The sequence below is a fragment of the Pseudonaja textilis genome, chromosome 7, assembly GCF_049901715.1.
Source record: "Pseudonaja textilis isolate UNSWEBS1 chromosome 7, rPseTex1.2, whole genome shotgun sequence".
Classification (NCBI taxonomy): domain Eukaryota; kingdom Metazoa; phylum Chordata; class Lepidosauria; order Squamata; family Elapidae; genus Pseudonaja; species Pseudonaja textilis.
The window spans coordinates 2,519,134-2,539,176 of NC_141996.1; the positions used below are offsets into that span (position 1 = coordinate 2,519,134).

General features: G+C 42.8%; 1 protein-coding gene across 1 annotated transcript in view; it reads left to right on the forward strand.

Moving 5' to 3' along the window:
* FAM168A (family with sequence similarity 168 member A) overlaps positions 1 to 20,043 on the forward strand; it is a 60,154-nt gene that overhangs the window by 20,772 nt on the left and 19,339 nt on the right. Inside the window, exon 2 of the mRNA XM_087937842.1 lies at positions 11,422 to 11,510. Coding sequence (XP_087793968.1) covers positions 11,441 to 11,510 — 70 coding nt within the window. The 5' untranslated portion in view covers positions 11,422 to 11,440. The remainder of the gene's footprint in view (positions 1 to 11,421; positions 11,511 to 20,043) is intronic.

Genomic DNA, 20,043 nt, shown 5'->3' on the forward strand with positions numbered 1-20,043 from the left:
AAGATAAGGGCTTGAAGACGTCCACAGATACCGGAACACACACTGGGAAGGACGCCAAACTCAGAGAGGAACGACAGACTAGAGAGATTTCCACGCTTTGTTTCCAGCACGCATGTCCGTCCTTTTAAACAGTCCTCACAGCTACAGCCCATGAAGGGGATCAAGGCCCTTTCTTCCCCCGTAGACCATGCCATTCACATTTCTCCCTTATCTTCTCTTCCCTGCGTGCTCTAGGATGGAGAGGGGATGGGCCTGGGTCTTCCTCCGACTGCCCAGACGGCCTCTGCCCTTCCCCAGCCTCCTCCCCAACCTCCAGAGCCACACTTCCACTTCCTGTCAGCTGTTCCTCCTCTGCCTGGAGTCAGTCTCTAACAGGGGCGTGACAAGGCTTGAGATGGTGAATTGTAAAACTTGGGAAAACTTTCTTGACGATGCTTACTGTGCAGCTGTAGCTTCTTATCTAATCAGGCCAAGGTCAACTGTCCTAGGGAGCCAGATGTCTGAAACGCCACCTGAAGATGCACCCACATGACATGATACGCGTCTCAGATTGGATGGCCCGTTTGAACTGTTGGGGGTGGGAATGTTGCCGTAACTTTCTGTATGTGATTTTTGCTCCTGTTGTCTCAGATCTTGAATTCTTTTGACGCTACGACTTTGATTTCCAGTAAGTCCTTTTCTCTATAACCGTGATGGCAAACCAGGTGACAGGCAGAGCCATTGGTGTGGGCATGCGAGCCCCAGCCAAACTTACCTGCACTACGCGTGTGCATGCCTCCCAGCTGATTTTTGGCCCGTTTGAGGCCTTTTTTGCCCTCCTGGAGGCTTGAGGAAAGCCTCTGCAACCTCGGGAGGCCGAACAATGACAATTAATTAACCCCCAATTTCCATTGCTAATCAAGCACGGCTGTGAAGTGAATTGCGCCCCATTTTGCGACCTGTTTTTGCCTCGGTTGTTAAGCAAATCACAGAAGTCGTTAAGGGGAACGTGCTGTTGTTAAGCGAATCTGGTTTTCCCCGTTGACTTGGCTGGTTAGGTCCTCTCTTGGGAGGTTGCAAATGACCTTCCCAAAACTTTCCAATACTGCAACCATCATAAAAATTCATGCCAGCTGCCAATCAAAGTTTGATCATGTGACCCTGGGGATGCTGCTGCAACGGTCATGGATGTGAAACTTGGTCAGAAAACGAGTGGTTGCAAGTTGAGGGCTTCCTGTATTTATGATTCCTTATTTGCATTTGGTAGGGACGTGGGTGGCTCAGTGGGTAAGACGCTGAGCTTGTCGATCAGAAAGGTTGGCGGTTCGAATCCCCAGCGCCGCGTCACGGAGTGAGCTCCCGCTCCTTGTCCCAGCTTCTGCCAACATAGCAGTTGGAAAGTATGTAAAAAATGCAAGTAGAAAAAATAGGGACCCCTTTGGTGGGAAGGGAACAGCGTTCCATGCGCCTTCGGCGTTTAGTCATGCCGGCCACATGACCACGGAGATGTCTTCGGACAGCGCTGGCTCTTCTTCAGCTTTGTGATGGAGATGAGCACCGCCCTCTAGAGCCGGAAACGACTAGCATGCATATGTGCGAGGGGAACCTTTGCCTTTTGTTCTGACCCAAGCCTTGTTCAAATCAAACAAACACAATGTATAAAAGCAAACCTTTTTAAATGCGGCGTTTTTAAATTCTGTGCATTCACAGCCAAGAGTCATTCAAAACTAATTGTCCCAGAGAACAAAAGACTAATTGCAGATAAATATCCCAAGCCAGAAGTTTCAAAAAAACAAAACGGAGCAAGCAGGGCTTCAACGAGAACTCTGAGTAGAAAGAACTTCTTTGCTTCTTGCAAAGAAGCCAAACCCCGAAGGCTGGCTTTTATCCCTTATGGGAGAGGCCATCACCTTTCCAGCCTTACTCCCGAGTCGCCCATGCTGCTGCAGCTGCTCTTTCCTTCGAGCAGCCCTGCGCGCACGCACCCTGGGCACAGGCTCCTCGGGGGCCTCTTCCTCACTGCTGCCAGCCTCCACCAACTCCGAAGGCCGCACTCTACTCCCTGAGGGTCCTGGCCCCATCCCCGCTACGCATGCAGGCCCCTCATCCGAGTCCTCGCTCTCCGAGACCTCAGCCATCCGCACCTGCTGCCGGCGAACCACAACACCTTTACCTATTTGCATTTGAGTTTTTAATCCTGTGTAAGTGACCCGGGGTCTCTTCATGTTTTGAAATAAACAACTAGATTGATTGATTGATTTAACAAGTAACGACGGAGATGGGTTTGAGTAGAAGCCCATGGCCAGCGTCCTGCTGGAGTAAGGTTTCCATTCGGCCTTATTAAAATTGGTTCGTGCTTTCCCTGGGCAAGTCTGCAAAGGAGAATGCCATTTCCAAAATGTCATTAGTTTAATTCAGAAAACTGTCAGTCATTTCCCGAAAGCCTCGAAGATGCCTAATAATAAGACTGGGATGTTCAGTTAGAAAATGGAAGGTGTGAATACTGGAATATAATCAGCTTTATGGTTCCTCAAGAGAAATTTATTTCTAGTCCGGCCTTAGGGATGAAAGGCGGCTAGGTGACTTCAGGCTAATCACCAGGAGACGGTGAGTTCTAGTCCTGCCCTAGGCATGAAAGTCAACTGGGTGACTTTGGGCCAATCACCAGGAGATGGTGAGTTCTAGTCCTGTCTTAAGCATGAAAACTAGCTGGGTGACTTCGGGTCTATCACCAGGAGATGGTGAGTTCTAGTCTCATTTTAGGCTGGAAAGCCAGCTGGGTGACTTTGGGACCATCACAAGGAGACAGTGAGTTCTAGTCCTGCTTTAGGCGTGAAAGCCAGTTGGGGCAATACCCACCGAACAACAGAAATTTGGGGCCTCTGTTGTGGTCATAACTCAGGGACTACTTTAACTTAAAAAAATAAGGGTTACCTTTTTGGAAAATCTGAGAAAAGACTACAATCTTTAAATTTATCAGATGTCTTCAAGGCAGGTCTGTAATTCTGTTCTGATTTGGGAGCAAGACCCAGATTTGAAAAACCAAAAACAGGTTATTATTTTCCGTTCGCTGCAGGCAATCAAGAGGGAATAGAAAAAATAATAATAATAATAAAAGGGAAGAACTGGATAAGTTTTGCCTACAGCATTCTGCTTGCCACAGGGAAATAATTAACTGGATATATACCTTTAGGCACTTCTCTCTTCTGCAGAGGGAATGTTATTATTTTGCCCAGAGATAAACCCCAAACTCATGAATTTAGCCCACTCACTTCCAATTAGCAGTCTGGAATATAAAAAGTTCATTTTCTACCTAGTCTAATTGAAGAATTTTGCCAGCACTGACCAGATGAAAATTGTTTTTTTTCTTTATTAGATTTTTATCAAATAAATAAGTAATAAATAATCTTGTTATTTTGACCTTTAGCATGGCAGTTACAACAGTTCGTTTAGTGACCATTCAAAGTTACAAAGGCACTGAAAAATGTGGCTTATGACTGTTTTTCACACTTACGACCGTTGCAGATCTCTCTCCTGTCTCTCTGCCTGCCTTCCTTCCTTCCTTCCTTCCTTCCTTCCTTCCTTCCTTCCTTCCTTTCTTCCACTTCTCTTCCTTCCTTTCTTCCCCTTCCTTCCTTCCTTCCTTCATTTCTTTTTCCATTCTCCCTTCCTTCCTCTTTTCATCCATCCAGTTTCTCTCTTTGGAGAAGTCCCTCTAGTAGGTTGCTAACTTGCAAATGGCAGGAACCAATTAATTAAGGGCTAATTGGCAAGCCAATCCTTGCTAGGTTTACCAGCTGCCTCCATTTACTATCAGGAGGTTAAAAGGAAAGGGGAAAAATAATAATAATAATAATGATCTAACAAATTGCTCCACACTCATAAATGTCCCACACCTTGTTGGAAATTTGATTTTTAAAATTTTTTGTATTGGTTTTTAAAAACAAACATAAACAAACAAAACATAAAAACATCAAGCTATCTTCCCTAGGTGTACATACAGTGTGCCGGTTGGTTTACAAATTGTTTTGTGCTTCCATTTCGTAGTCTTCAATTACAATTACATTACATATAATCTCATATTGTCAATCAAAAATTAAATACCTTAGTATCATTATTAATCAATCATTTGACTATACTTTTATTCATTCATGTTTTACAAGATAAGCATAATTTACTTAGTTTATTTTATAACAGTTCATATTATCATCCCAAATCTATCCTAAAATCATTTTGTAGATATAATAAGAGAGAAGTACATCTTTATATATTTATTATTTTCTAAAAGTCTACATATTTCATTACTGTACTTTATTGTCTAACCATTGATAGAAAAGATGCCAAATTTTATAAAATTGTTTATCCTCTTGTTCTCTAATTTCAAATGTCAATCTACTCATTTCAGCACATTCCAATATTTTCTTAATGATTTCCTCCTGTGATGGTATTTTCTCATTTTTCCAGTTTTTAGCAAATACAATCCTAGCCGCTGTTAATAGATTTACAATCAGGTATTTCAAGTCTTTACTATATATTTCAGGTAAAATTCCCAATAAAAATATCTCTGGTTTCAAGTCTATATGTTTTTTGTCATTTTTTCCAACCACATGTGGATTTTAGTCCAGTATTTTTTAACATCCGCACAAGTCCACCACATATGGTAATATGAGCCAGGTGTCTGATGACATCTCCAACATTTTTCAGATTTATTCTTGAACATTCTTGCTATTGTTGTTGGTGGGAAATGCCACCTGTAAAATATCTTATACAAATTTTCTTTATATGCTGTTGACATTGTCATTTTATAATCTTGAGACCACAATTTTTGCCATTTCTCTAAATCAATCCCATATCCAAAATTCTTCCTCCAAGCAATCATAGTTTCTTTAACTTGTTCTTCTAGGTTAATTTCTAATAAATATCCATATAATTTTTTAATCACCTTTTCATCAGTACCTGTCAAAATCTTATCTAAGTCAGTCAGTTTATCATAGAAACCTTCTGTTTTAGAATCTTTATGATACCTTGAATGTATTTGCTCATATGAAAACCAATTCATCTTTATACCTTGTTCCTCTAGTTTTTGCATAGATTTAAGTTCACCCTTTTCATTCAATATTTCACCATATCTAACTGTTTGTTCCTTTTTGTATATTATAGGATATGAAAATGCTTCAATAGTCGATAACCAGACTGGAATTTCAAATAACATTGTCTTTTAATCTTCTCCCAGTTTAACCATAGAGACTCCCATATATAATGTCTTCCAAAATACCCCTGTATTTTGGTTCCTTTGTACCATAAAAAAGCAAGCCACCCCAACAACAAATCATGTCCTTCTAATGTGAACAATCTAGTATTTCTTAGTGTTATCCATTCCTTAACCCACATCAAATTTGTAGCTTGGTAGTACAACTCCCAATTAGGCAAACCAAATCCTCTAATTCTACCATCTTGCAAAAGTTTTAACTTTATTCTCGCTTTCTTACCTTGCCATATATATTTCAACACAATTTTATTTAAATCTTCAAAGTAGTCCTTTCCAAGCCTAATTGGAATTGTTTGAAACAAATATAAAATTCTGGGTAATATATTCATCTTGATTGTTGAAATTCTCCCTATTAATGACAGTTGTAAGTTTTCCCCTTTCGCCAAATCTAGCGCTATCTGCTGTTTAAGTTTAATATAATTATTCTCTTTTAATGTACTACATCTTGCTCTCAAATATATCCCCAAGTACTTGATCTTATTCGTGACCTGAATTTTCAATAGATCTGCCAATTTTTCCTTTTGTCTTAATAGCATATTCTTTGTCAAAATCTTTGTCTTATCTTTATTTATTTTCAAACCAGCCACCTTTCCGTATGTCTCTATCTTTTCTATCAATTTTGATGCTGTTTCTAAAGGGTCTTCTAAGATGAAAACCAGATCATCCGCAAATGCTTGCAGCTTAAATTCTTCCTTTTTGATTTTCATTCCTTTTATATTCTTTTCATCTCTAATATTTCTGTTTAACACTTCCAAAGTTAACACAAACAACAAAGGTGATAGTGGGCACCCTTGTCTTGTTCCTTTTCTTATATTAATAGAGTCTGTCAGTTCTCCCTCTATCATTACCTTTGCTGTTTGCTTATAGTATATAGCTTCTATTGCTTGAATAAATTTTCTAGCAAAACCCATGTGTTCCAACAGTAATAACATGAATCGCCAATTCACATTATCAAATGCCTTCTGTGCATCTAGAAATATCAGAGCCATTTGTTTTTCAGGATGTGCCTCGTAGTATTCCAAAGTATCCAAGATTACTCTCATATTGTCTTTAATTTGTCCCTCTGGCAGAAATCCATTTTGATCAGGATGGATAAAATTATTTAAATATTTTTTAAGTCTTTCTGCCAATATTGAAGCAAAAATTTTATAATCTGCATCTAGTGGAGAAATGGGTCTGTAGTTCTTAATTTGTAATGGGTCGGCTTCCTCTTTTGGAATAAGTGTAATAAAGGCTTCTGACCATAATTTAGGTATCTTCTTCTTTAACATAACTTCATTCATAACTTCTAGCAATGGAAGGTTCAACGATTCTTGTAATGTTTTATAAAATTCTGCCGGAAGTCCATCTGGGCCTGGTGCCTTTCCATTAGTTTGCTTCTTGAGTGCTTCAGTTAGCTCCATCATATTGCTTTCTAATATTTTTTCAGTCTCTTTGGGTATCTGAGGTAAATTAGCATTCTGTAAGTACTGTTTAACTCTTTCCTCATCAATATTCTCTTGCATATATAATTTTCCATAGAAGTCTCGAATGATTTCCTTCTTCTCTTTGCTACCATGGCAAACTTGGCCTTGGTCATCTATTAATTGCAATATTTTCCTTGATTCTTTCTCCTTTCTCAATTTGTATGCTAACCATCTACCTGGTTTGTTTGCGTCTTCGAAGTAGTTCTGTTTAGCACCTCTAATTTTCTGTGCTAATTCTTCTTTTTCTACTTGACCCATTTTGTGTTTAATTATATCCATTTTTAGCTTGTTGTCCTTTTTCCGTGGCATTTTCTGTAGTTCTTTTTCAAGTCTTTTATGCTCATCCTCTAGGGCCTTAGAGGCCAGCCTTTTCATAGTATTCCTTTTCCTTGTATAGTCTATTATCAAGCCTCTAACGTATGCCTTCATTATATCCCATGCATTCTGCATTGATGTATCTTCTTTTTTGTTTTCTCTAAAGAAAAAAGCCAATTCTTTCTCCATCCACTGTGTGAAGTCTTTTTCCTTTAAAATAGTATTATTTAACGTCCATCTAGATCTTCTTTTTTGTCCTTTCCATTTGATTGTCATTGGATTGTGATCTGCCCAAGTAGTTGTTTCAATATTTATTTCTTGAATGTTAGTTATTAATTCTGTTGACATCCATATCATATCTATTCTGGACGATGATGAGCGTCTGTTTGAATAGAAGGTGTATTGTTTAGTTTTAGCATTTCTTTCTCTCCGTGTATCTTTTAAGTTTATTTCATCTACCATTTTAAATACTATGAAAAGGCTAGCCTCTAAGGCCCTAGAGGATGAGCATAAAAGACTTGAAAAAGAGCGACAGAAAATGCCACAGAAAAAGGACATCAAGCTAAAAATGGATATAATTAAACACAAAATGGGTCAAATAAAGTAAAATAAAAAGCAAACATAGAGATTGGACTTCCAAAGAAAAAAAGAAAAACAAAGACAAGCTCCAACAAAGCCAAAAAACCCAAATAGTTATTGCAAAAAAAAAGATAAAAAAATACAATAAAGCTGGTGAGGAGGGATAGCACAACTTAGGAAAAGTAAAAAGGGGACACTGCACTTCGTTTGATTATCCAAGGCTCTTATTATAACTCTCTTCTCCAAAAACTTAATCACCTTTGTTCGCCCTACGTTTCAACACCAGACTCCAGCTGTTGATAGAAACCCAGAAGAGCACCTGCAATAATGCTCTCTCATGCTCTTCCCTCTATCTTATCAAATTTTTCAAAAAGAGTCTCAGTTCTTTCTTTCTCAGCTTTGTCTGGTCACAGGGAAATAGAATATTTTAAAGCTTCTAATTGGCAGCGTTGCTAAGTTTATTTGTAACACCCCCTCCTTTTCCAAGCAGGATATAATAAGAATTAATAAAAAAAAAGAAAAGATATTTTTTAAAAAATGAAATAACTAAAGGGAGCCTCTAGCCTAAAATATTACAATATCAAAAAGGAGAAGAAAAAATTAAATATAAATGAAAAAACCAGTCCAGTTTCAAAATACAAGATCGTATATAGAAAATCCAGCAATGAGCAAAATAAAACAAAACATTACTTTGACATTCCTGTTTAAAATCGCCGCTTAATCCCTTCTGTCAAAACTTTTACAGATTCTTTCTTTTCCTTAGGGTGTCCTTTTTTCAGATCTTAAAATAAAAATAAAAAAGTTCTCACCAAACCGGCACACTCTCTCTTTCCGTTCTCTTTCGTTTCGGAGCTGTCCCGACTTCAGCAGCTTTGACGGCTGCCTCTTTGCCGCTGGCAAGAAGAGCTTCTCCTGGATCTACCGGGGACTTTGCGGTGTCCCTGGGATCGACAGGATGCGCTCTTCACTTTCGCCGTCTCTTCGGGACGGTTTAGATCCGATAGGACCGTCCAGGAGCAAAGATATCGGCAGCGATCTCGGGCCTCCAAGATCGCATGCCGTATCGTCGCGACGCCAGCTCCGCTCTCTCCAAATTTGAATTAGTTTTAATTGGCTCTTTCAAATAAGGTAGCCAGGATGAAGTGTTGGCCTAATAAACACTTAATGACTGATTTTGCATTATCCTCAGCACCGCAAAGAATGGGGCTTCGTTAAGATAATTAACTGAGCTGGCCCTGAATGGATTTGTCACGGAGATAACTCCCAGGCCCCTTGTTTTTTGTATCTAAATAAAATCTAGAGGAAAAAAAGAAGGAAAAAAAATAACTTTGGGCTCTTAATGAGAATAAGGCACTGGAGATTGTGTTTTGTGTGCCTGTGTGTGATTGTGTGTTCTCTTCCCTCTCACATCCAGTCGTGTGGACTATTTCCTCTTTGTTTGAGGCCTCCAAATTTGACTCCTTAATGGCTCGTGGACTTCAACTCCCAGAATTCCTCAGCCAGCCAAGGTTCCCAGGGGATTCTCTCTCAGTGTTTGACCGATGGTTTAATAACAACAAATTTAATAATTTAATTGTCAGCTTTGGAAGCCATATTAGCAGCAGAAGCTGCCACATTTAAATGGCAATGGCAATAAAATACATTAATGCTGTCTGGGCTATTCTGGGAAGTTGAAATCCATATACAATCAACCCATGGAACAGCTTTGCCCATGGAAGTTGTGGGAGCGTCATCACTTGAGGCTTTCAAGAAGAGATTGGACTACCATTTGTCTGAAATGGTGTAGGGTCTCCTGCTTGGGCGGGGGAGGTTGGACTAGATGACCTCCAAGGTCCCTTCCAACTCTGATTATCTCTCACATTAAAATGACAAAAGTTGGAAAATTCTGCTCTGTTTTAGCTCCTGACATACGATCCTCGACTTACGACCGCAAGAGAGCCCAAAATTCCTCTTGTTAAGTGAGACACTCATTAACTCTGAGCTTTGCTCTATTCTACGACCTTCCTTGCCACAGTCATTAAGTGAATCAGTGCAGTTAATAAGTTGGTAAACCAGTGTTAAGCGAATCCAGCTTTCCTCGTTGATTTAACTTGTCCAGAAGGTCACAAAAGGGGGAATCACATGACCTTGGGACCCAGTAATGGTCGTAAGTATGAATCAGTTTGCCAAGAGTCTGAATTATGATCATGGGGGAATGCTGCAACTGTCGTAAGTGTGAAAAATGGTCGTAAGTCTCATTTTTTTCATTGCCGTCGTAACTTTTGAACGGTCACTAAATGAGCTGTGTTAAGTCAAGGACTACCTGTTACAAGCGTTCATTTAGTGACCGTTCGAAAGGCAGGTATGAGCATTTTTCCCACTTAACAACGGGCCAAATCTGAAGACTTGTCAATTGACTCGTACTTATGACCGTTGCCGTATCCCGGGTTCACGTTTTGCGACCTTTTGACAAGCGAAGCCAAATTCACTTAAAGACCCTGTTACTGACTTCCCACCTGCAGCGATTCACTTAACAACTGAAGGCAAGAAAGGTCGTAAAACAGGGCGAAACTCCCTTGACAACAGGTCTTGCTTAGTGACGGACGTTTGGGGCTCAATTGTGGTTGTGAGTCAAGGATTTTTCCTCAGAAACAAACACTTTCCCCTGCAAAATACAGGTGTTGCGTTCTCTTGAAAACCGTTTAGAAGAATATTTGCTGGTTTCCTTTTCTGCATCGTTTCTGACCGCTTATGGCAGAATCTCCCTATATAAAAGCAAAATTCCCCTCATGCATCATCACAAAATCTCCAGAGCCGTAAAGCCTACAAACTTGTTACCTGTCAGAAATGGTGTAGGGCCTCTTGCTTTGGGGGGGGGGGGTTGGACTATATGACCTACAGGGTCCCTTCCAACTCTGTTAATCTAATATCTAATCTAAATATATTATCGGGGAATTGTTAGGGGGGAATTATGTGAGCAATGGAAATGTTACCTGAATATGTAGGTATGTAGGTATGTATTTAGCATGCTGTATCTGTATGTAGGTTATGTATGTGTACACTTTTGAGAGCAAGCAACAAAATTTCTGTGTGCCAATGTGCCCACAGGAAAAAAAAATGACAATAAAAAATCTCTATATAAAAAAGCGAAAGACCCCTCGTGCATCATCACAAAACCTCCAGAACTGTAAGGCCTACAAGCTTGAAATTTGGCCCGTAGGTTCCTCTTGGCTTCTACTGGCTCACGAAGAAAAGATTTGTCCAAATGACCCTCAGAGCTTTTAGAGTATTTCCTATATTATTATTATTATTATTATTATTATTATTATTATTATTATTATTATTATTATTAACATGCTCTGATGCTAAGGAGTTCTACTCCCCTTCTGCAGCTGAAAAAAGAAATCTCTTCCAAATGCAAAACACAAGCAGAGGAGTTTCACTTTCACAGCACCAAGCAGTTTTTAGCACAGAGCAGTTGAGCTAAGCCACGCCCAAGCTCCTTGCTGTCGCCTTCTTGCTCACACCGCAAATACTCTTTCAGTTTCCAAACAGCCCTCAACTCTCTCGCACACTGACAGGACGCTAGCTTGATGGATACCGATGGAGGCTGGTAGGCAGAATTCCCCCCCCCCCTTATTTTCCTCCCCCAAAACTAAGCCCGACCACATAGTTTCGTAGCGAAGCACACGGGTGTCGGGCTGGTCGTTAATATGCTCTGTTTAGTACTGAGATATTAATTATATATATATATATATTTTAAAAGAAAAACCTTTTGGTGTTTGTAAATGTCTCCCAAGCCTGCTTTCTGAACCCTCCCTCGTTCTTTTTCAGCATTTTCACATCCCCGACGATGAATCCTGTTTACAGCGCCGTTCAGCCTGGGGCCCCCTACGGAAATCCCAAGAACGTCGCCTACGCAGGTAAAATGATCTATAAAAATTATGCGTCGTAGGATGTTGGCGTCCTCCGGAGCCCATCGCATCCGGCAAGATTCCCAGCCGGGTTTTTCTGATTCTGGCGCGGGAGGCGGAGTTGTGCTACCTGTTTTCAGGTCTTTTGTAAGAGAGCAAGAAATCCACCAAGCTCGGAGAGCGACGAGGGCCCCACAGCCGTCGTCCTCTTCCTCCTCCTCCCCACCAAGGTCACTCCTTTCTAACACTGATGATGTTACCTAGTTGGGTCATGAAACGTCTGCAAGAAAACCACCCAGCTCAGGGAGCACCAAGGACCCCACAGTTTTCCTCCTCCTCCTCCTCCTCCTCCTCCCTCCTCCTCCTCCTCCTCCTCCTCCTCCTCTTCCTCCCTCCTCCTCCTCCTCCTCCTCCTCCTCCACCACCACCACCACCATCACATACTTCTCTCTCCCTTCTAGCACTGATGATGTATCCCAGTTGGGTCATGAAACGTCTGCAAGAAAACCACCAAGCTCAGGGGGCACCAAGGACCCTACAGTTCTCCTCCCCCTCTTCCTCCTCCTCCCCACCAACTTCACTCCTTTCTAGCACTGATGATGTTACCTAGTTCGGTCATGAAATGTCTGCAAGGAAATCGCCAAACTCAGAGAGAACCAAGGACTCCACAGATGATCATCTCCTCCTCCTCCTCCTCCTCCTCCTCCTCCTCCTCACCACAAACCCCCCTCCCTTCTAGTACTGATGATGTTACCTAGTTGGGTCATGAAACGTCTGCAAGGAAATCACCAAGCTCAGGGAGCATCAAGGTCCCCACAATCCTCCTCCTTCCCCATCCTCCCCCATCTCCTCCTCCTCTGCCTCCTCTTCTTCCTCCCTGCAAACCCAACTCCCTTCTAGCACTGATGATGTTACCTAGTTGGGTCATGAAACGTCTGCTAGAAAACTACCAAGCTTAGAGAGCACCGAGAACCCCACAGCCCTTGATTTTCTCCATAAAGGATGTAAATCTTGTAGGGAATTTATTCATGTGGGCTGAATACCAGAGGTCTGTTTTAAAAGGAGTTTTAGTTTGGGATCCAGAGGAATTACGCGGAAGGAAGAGGAGCGGGATAGACTGGGGTAAGCAGAGAAGGTTCCAGCAATAGCACACGAGACTAAAAGAATAAAAGAGCAGAGGCCAGGCTTTTTAATTCGTAGCCCAGCGAACTTTTGTCTGTGGGTTTAGCAGGGACAAAGATGGCTTTGAATAGTATTCCCAAAGTATGTCCTTGACTTTTGCAATCGAAAAAACAACAACAACAAAGAATTTTCAGAGATAAAAAAAAATTTCTCTACCCATATCCTGACTAATTTTCTTGCCTTTACCAATCCTTTTTTTTTCTTTTTGTAATGCAATTTTTTAATTTTTTTTATAAAAACACATACGAAACAGCAAATAAAACCACTTTTCAATTGAAGAGTATGTCGGTTTGGTACATATATCATGTGCACAATATAATCTTTTCCTCTGAACTTTACATTCGTGTTGTATTAATCAACTTTCCATTTCATATTTCATTATTTTACCATCATTCAAATTTTATTCTCAGTTCCAAGTTATCTTTAAGATTAAGTCTCAATTCTTACTAGATTGTATTCATAGTATATAACTTATTCAAAAGTAATCAGTTATAATATATCATTACTGTTACATTGTATTTCAGTGTCTTACTTTTCTATCTAACCATCGATAAAATAAATCCCAAATCTTATATTTCCAATCTTTATTTTTTTTCCAATTTTTTTTATTTCAATCTACATATAACAACAATTCATTAACAGTGTGGCATCAATATATCATACATCTCTCACTGCATTATATTCATATTAATTCATACTTCTTCAATCTCTGTTTTCAACCTTACTCTCTCCAAATGCCTACCACCATATCAATTAAACATACCTAATAATTCCATTATTCAATTTTCTTATTTCCAACCTTTATTGAATGATGCACTCAGTAGACCTCAAGTTACAACCATTTATTTAGTAAATTTTTAAAAAGTCTATAATCAGACACAGAAAAAGTCTCTAATTAGAAAGACAGATAAGAAAGACATGTAGACAGATAATGAATAAATAAATAAACATGGATAGATATGGATACATGGATGGATGGATGGATGGATGGATGGATGGATAGATAGATAGATAGGCAGGCAGGCAGGCAGGCAGGCAGGCAGGCAAATAGTGTCAGCGTTCCAATGAAACTCCCCATTTCCTTCAGCACTCAGAAACGAAAGTTCACCCAAGTAAGAATTTATTAAAGAAGTCATATTGCCACATCTGGGAAACCCCAAATTAGAGACTTCTAGGTTTCCCCTTCCCAAATGAAAACCAAAAACCCACCCCCTGCACCCACCAGTCCATCGCATGACCCAATCAACCACCGTCCCAACTGGAGACCTTCCTCCAGGCACACTCCTCTCCAGGTGCAGGGTAACTTGTCCTTGACTTCTAAGAAAGAATGTTGTTGAGTCTAATCTGCTCACTAAGAAATCCCCCCTCCCAAATTTCCCAGGCACTAAAATGTGGCAGCCTTGAAGGTTCTAAGTAAAATATGGCTTCTAAGGTTGATAGGGAAAGATTAAAGGTTCCCCTCCTCGTACATCCGTGCTCGTCGTTTCTGGCTCATCTCTGTCTCAAAGCTGAAGAAGAGCCAGCGCCATCCGAAGGCGTCTCCGTGGTCATGTGGCTGGCGGGACTAAACGCCGAAGGTGCACGGAACGCTGTTCCCTTCCCACCAAAGATGGTCTCTGTTTTTCTACTTGCCTTTTTTACGTGCTCTCGAACTGCTAGGTTGGCAGAAGCTGGGACAAGGAACAGGAGCTCACTCCATGATGCAGCGCTGGGGACTCAAACCGCTGAACTGCCAACCTTCCTGATCGACAAGCTCAGCGCCTTAGCCACTGAGCCACCCAGGTCCCTTGTCCAAAGCTGATAAATAATAGGTAAATAGGTATAGATAGGTAGGTAGGTAAGATACTCTCAATCTTACATGGGAAAAGACCCAAACATGCCAAGACCTGTGTATGTACATAAGGATAGGTAGATAGGTAGATAGGTAGATGATAGGTAGGTAGATGATAGATAGGTAAGTAGGTACATAATAATAATGATAATAATAAATGAAACCCAACATAGTTATCTCATTTGCTTTATACACTGTTGTTTTTTGTGACTATAATAATAATAATAATAATCACATTATGGTTGCAGGCAGGGGTGGGATTCAAATTTTTTAACAACCGGTTCTGTGGGCGTGGCTTAGTTGGAGGGCGTGGCTTGGGGGTCATGTTATTGGCTGGGCGTAGCCAACTCAATGTCACTCACATCGAGGCACGCATCTCCTCGCCTGGCCTGTTATGACTGTGGGGATGCTGCGACAGTCGTAAGTGTGAAAAAGGGTCATAAGTCACGTTTTTCAGTGCCATTGTAACTTTGAATGGTCACTCCACACAAGCAAAGTACCAGCAAAGGAGGAAAAAATACTCCAGAGAAGTTCCTGAGACAGGAAGTCTAGTCCTGCCAAGAATGTAAAAAGGGTTAACGGAGAGGCAGTTTCTGTAAGCAACACCAGAATGTTTCCTTCCTGCCTTCCTTACAGGATTAGCCCTGTAATTTCTTCTAACAACCGGTTCTCCGGACTGCTTAGAAGGTTAACAACCGGTTCTAGCAAATAGGTGAGAACCGGTAGAATCCCACACCTGGTTGCGGGCACGTGAGGACGAAAAGGTTTGCCATATATGCCCTTACGGATGCAGATTCTCACACTCTGTTTTATATCAGATCGCGGGGGGCACCCGAGGCTTCCCCACCTTGTTCAAAACGCGATGCCGTTCCTGTTTGAAGCTCGGCTCTGGGGTCTGGAGTGTTTATTCTCTCCCCCCACCTTTCTAGCTCTTTCCGCCAAGTCTCCGCGGAATATTAACTGTTTTGTGCCCTAATCCTATTGCCATGGATTTGCAGAGGGCCCAAAGGACAATAATTCACTCTAATAAACTCAAGAGGTTTTTTTTTTTCCCCTGGGGCCTCTGTGATATAATTTAGCCCTTCCAGCAACAGCCACAATTTGATCAGTTCTCCTTTGCCGCTGAGTGGGGATTTTAATTAAACGGTTCCGGGGAAAACAAAAATCAATCGAATTAATTTGCAATTCTTTACCTATAAATATTCTCCTATTTTTTTCCCCCCTTACCATTGACAAAATACACCCGTGATGTTCCTGCCACAATTTGAAGGAAAGCACTCCCAAATGTTTAGACAAAGGCCGGTGTTAGATATGTTTTGATCTGCCTGATGTACAGAAATATTTTTTTTATTTGTTCTGAAATTTATTTGACGCTCATCTCAAGTCTTAACGGCTCTGGGCGGGTTACAGCATAAGAACATTAAAAGAGTAAAATATACAAGACTCATTTTATCGACCTTGGAAGGAGGGAAGGCTCAGTTAACTCTGGGCTGGTTAAGATCGACCTGCTGGCAGTGGGCAGAGTTAGCCTGCAATACCACCTTCTAACCACTGTGCACCATGGAAGAAAGGAAGGAAGGAAGGAAGGAAGGAAGGAAGGAAGGAAGGAAGGAAGGGAAGGAAGGAAAGGAAGGAAGGAAGGGAAGGAAGGAAAGGAAGGAAGGATGGAAGGAAGGAAGGAAGGAAGGAAGGAAGGAAGGAAGGAAGGAGTAGCAATAGCACTTAGACTTATATACCGCTTCACAATGCTTTCCAGCCCCTCTCTAAGCGGTTTACAGAGTTCATCCTCTTGCCCCCAACAATCTGGGTCCTCATTTTACCCACCTCGGAAGGACGGAATGGGCTGGATGGAGGGGTTGGACTAGATGACCTACAAGGTCCCTTCCAACTCTGTTAATCTGCAAAGGATTCGGTCTCAGCCTTCCAAGTTTCTCTGGGGAAACCTGAAGGCTCCAGCTGGAGATGAGCAACCTGGGTGGCTACTACGAGCGGAGCGCGACCGGGTGGCATATAATCCAGGAAACTGAGAACGAGGCTTTCGGGAGAACGGCGATGTCCCTTATGCAGCGGCTTGATGTTCCAAGGAATATCGCTTGCAAGCCATTGGGGAGGATTACGTCTGAATGCAACTCCCTTGCAAGCTTGAGTGCTCCTGTTTCCATGTGACGGGAGGGGATGTATTCTCAGCTGCTTGGCAACAGAATTCACCCACCTTGGAGGGTGAGGAATGCAAAATTCAAGGGAGAGAGAAAGAAAAGGAACAAGGGGGTGTCTTTAGAGGGGTGTGTTTGGGTAGGGGAGCCCCCTTCCTCCTCCTCCTCCTCTCCCCCAGTTTCCATCTGCTGGTTTTAGTTGTTTATAAGGAAAAGCATATTAATTAGCTTGTTGTTGTTGCACCTCGTAGAACCGAATTCAATGCATTCTTCAGTGGATATTATACGTAAGAAAACGATAAAAAATAAACACAAACACACATCCTTCTATACAGTTGAACGGAAAACCCCTGAAATTGCGCGAATATTGCACTGTACCGGTGGTGGCAAACCTTTTTCGGCTCCCGTGCCGATAATTGCATGCGCACACGATCACACACCCCCATGCCACGTCTCTGCGCATATGTGCGCAATCACCCCTCCGTGCGCCGCACGTCGGCACATGCGTGCAAGACCCCCCATCTCTGCGCATGTGCACGTGTCTCCAGCACCCTTCGCCCTGCCTGCGCATGCGTGCAGTATACCCGACAATCAGCGGTTGGGTGGTGGCGGCAAGCGCACGCATGTGCAGTGGGGCTCTTCCAGGCGAGCTCTCGCGTGCTGGGGAAAATGGTTCTGCGTGCCACTTCTGGCACGCGTGCCATAGGTTCACCATCACGGCACTCTACAGCAGAATTCAAGAGAGTTACTTGCCCTGGGATAGAAGCTGTTTTTCAGCCTTGTTTTTGCCCTTGTTTTTATTATTCTGTGCCGTCTGCCGGGTGGTAATAGTTTAAAAAAAAAAAAGGGTTTCCAGGATGAGTTGGATCTTTAAGGATGTTTTGAACTTTGAAAATATTATAGACGGAGAGTTCTAGTCTCGCCTTACGCGTGAAAGATAGTTGGGTGACTTTGGGCCAATCACCAGGAGACTGGGAGTTCTAGTCCCACCTTAGGCATGAAAGATGGTTGGGTGAATTTGGGCCAATCACCAGGAGACTGGGAGTTCTAGTCCCGCCTTAGGCATGAAAGCTAGTTGGGTGAATCTTTGGGCCAATCACCAGGAGACTGGGAGTTCTAGTCCCGCCTTAGGCATGAAAGATAGTTGGGTGACTTTGGGCCAATCACTAGGAGACTGGGAGTTCTAGTCCCGCCTTAGGCATGAAAGATGGTTGGGTGACTTTGGGCCAATCACCAGGAGACTGGGAGTTCTAGTCCCGCCTTAGGCATGAAAGATAGTTGGGTGACTTTGGGCCAATCACCAGGAGACTGGGAGTTCTAGTCCCGCCTTAGGTGTGAAAGATAGTTGGGTGAATCTGGGCCAATCACTAGAGACTGGGAGTTCTAGTCCTGCCTTAGGCATGAAAGATAGTTGGGTGACTTTGGGCCAATCACCAGGAGACTGGGAGTTCTAGTCCCGCCTTAGGTGTGAAAGATGGTTGGGTGAATCTGGGCCAATCACTAGGAGACTGGGAGTTCTAGTCCAGCCTTAGGCATGAAAGATAGTTGGGTGACTTTGGGCCAATGACCAGGAGATTGGGAGTTCTAGTCCCGTTTAGGCCTGAAAGATGGTTGGGTGACTTTGGGCCAATCACCAGGAGACTGGGAGTTCTAGTCCCGCCTTAGGCATGAAAGATAGTTAGGTGACTCTTGGCCAATCACCAGGAGACGGGGAGTTTTAGTTCTGCCTTAGTCACGAAAGCCAGATGGGTGACTTTAGGCCACTCCCTCTCTCTAAATCCAGGCCACACCTCTGTTTTTAGCCACGACGGCCTCCTGCAGCTCTCCGCCAGCGAAAACGGAGCTCTGTTTTGGCTGGGAAAGGGCTACCGGAGGCCGTCCCAGCCAAAAACAGAGCTCGGGAGCTTATTTTCACTGGCAGGAGCACCGCGGCCCAGTCCTTCTCTGTTTCCAGGGCTGCCATAGGGGCCAGATCTTAGTACCTTGCGGGCTGAATCCAGGCCCCGGGCCTTAAGTCTGACACATCTACTATCGGCCTATTCCCTGGAACCTTGTCAGCTGAAAATCTCGTCGAACAAAGCTTGACAAGGGGTTGACGTTTTGCAAAGGAAAGCCGGCCCTCGCAACGTATGTGTGTAAGCGAAGGCAATCGCACCCCACATTCTAATCCAACATCTTTTACAGGTAGTCCTTGACTTACGTTCATTTAGTGACCGTTAGAACTTGCGTTGGCACCAAAAAAAAAAGTGACTACTGACCAGTTTTCACATTTAACGACTGATACAGCATCCCCATATCACGTGATTGAAATTTGGAAGACATTTGGCAGCCAGCAGGTATCTATGACTGTTGCAGTTCCCGCGGTCACCTGTGATTGCAAAATCCGTAGAGGTAGTCCTCGACTTACAACCGTTGGTTTAGTGACTCTTGGCAACTGATTCATATTTATGACAGTCGCAATGTCCCCGGGTCACCGGATCCCTTTTTCCGACCTCCTTGAGAAGCCAAGTCAACGGAGAAGCCAGATTCACTTAACAACTGTGTTCCTGGCGTCAACAACGGCAGTGATTTCACTTAACAACCTGGGGCAAGAAAGGTCGTAACATGAGGCAACATTCGCTTATAAGCAAATGTCTCGCTTATCAACATAAGGCTCGCGCTCCATTGAGGTCATAGGTGAAGGACTACCTGTAAAGGAAACCCACGTCCCATCCTCAGGGCAGCCAATGACTGTCCACACGGCTGCATTCTCTGCGCAGCCTCCGTACCGTCTTCAAGGGTTGGCCCCACATAGAACGTACCGTGTCGACAGACAGACAGATGTCAAGAGGCTGATGAGGAAAGTGAGGTCAACGCATCTGAAGGGCAGGAAATGGGAAAGGAAGAGATTGACGCATCCAAAGAATTTGAGCACCATAAATACAGAGGGTCCTCAATTTATGACCGAAATAGGCTCCAAAAATTTCCACAGCTAAGCGAGACAGCCATTAAGCGAGCTTTGCCCCATATTATGACATTTCTGGCCTGAGTTGTTAAGTGAATCCCTGCTGTTGCTAAGTTACCATGTTTTCCCGAAAATAAGACCCTGACATATCTATGTTTTACCAAAATAAAAAAACAACAAATGGCACCAGGTCTTATTTTGGGGGGATGTCATCTACTGAGTAACCTCACTTGCACGTGTTGCCCCCGGCCTCCTTTTCGCTGTCAGAGGCCTTCAGGAACTACTACTTCTTTGGCCAGCACGGCTTTTCTGAAGGCCTCTGCAAGCGATATAACAGACCTTTGGATCGATCCTGAGCTTTGTTCTCAGCTCCAGAGGCCTTCAGGAAAGCCTCACCGGCCTTGCCGACTGCAGAAGAAATGGGCCGGCAAG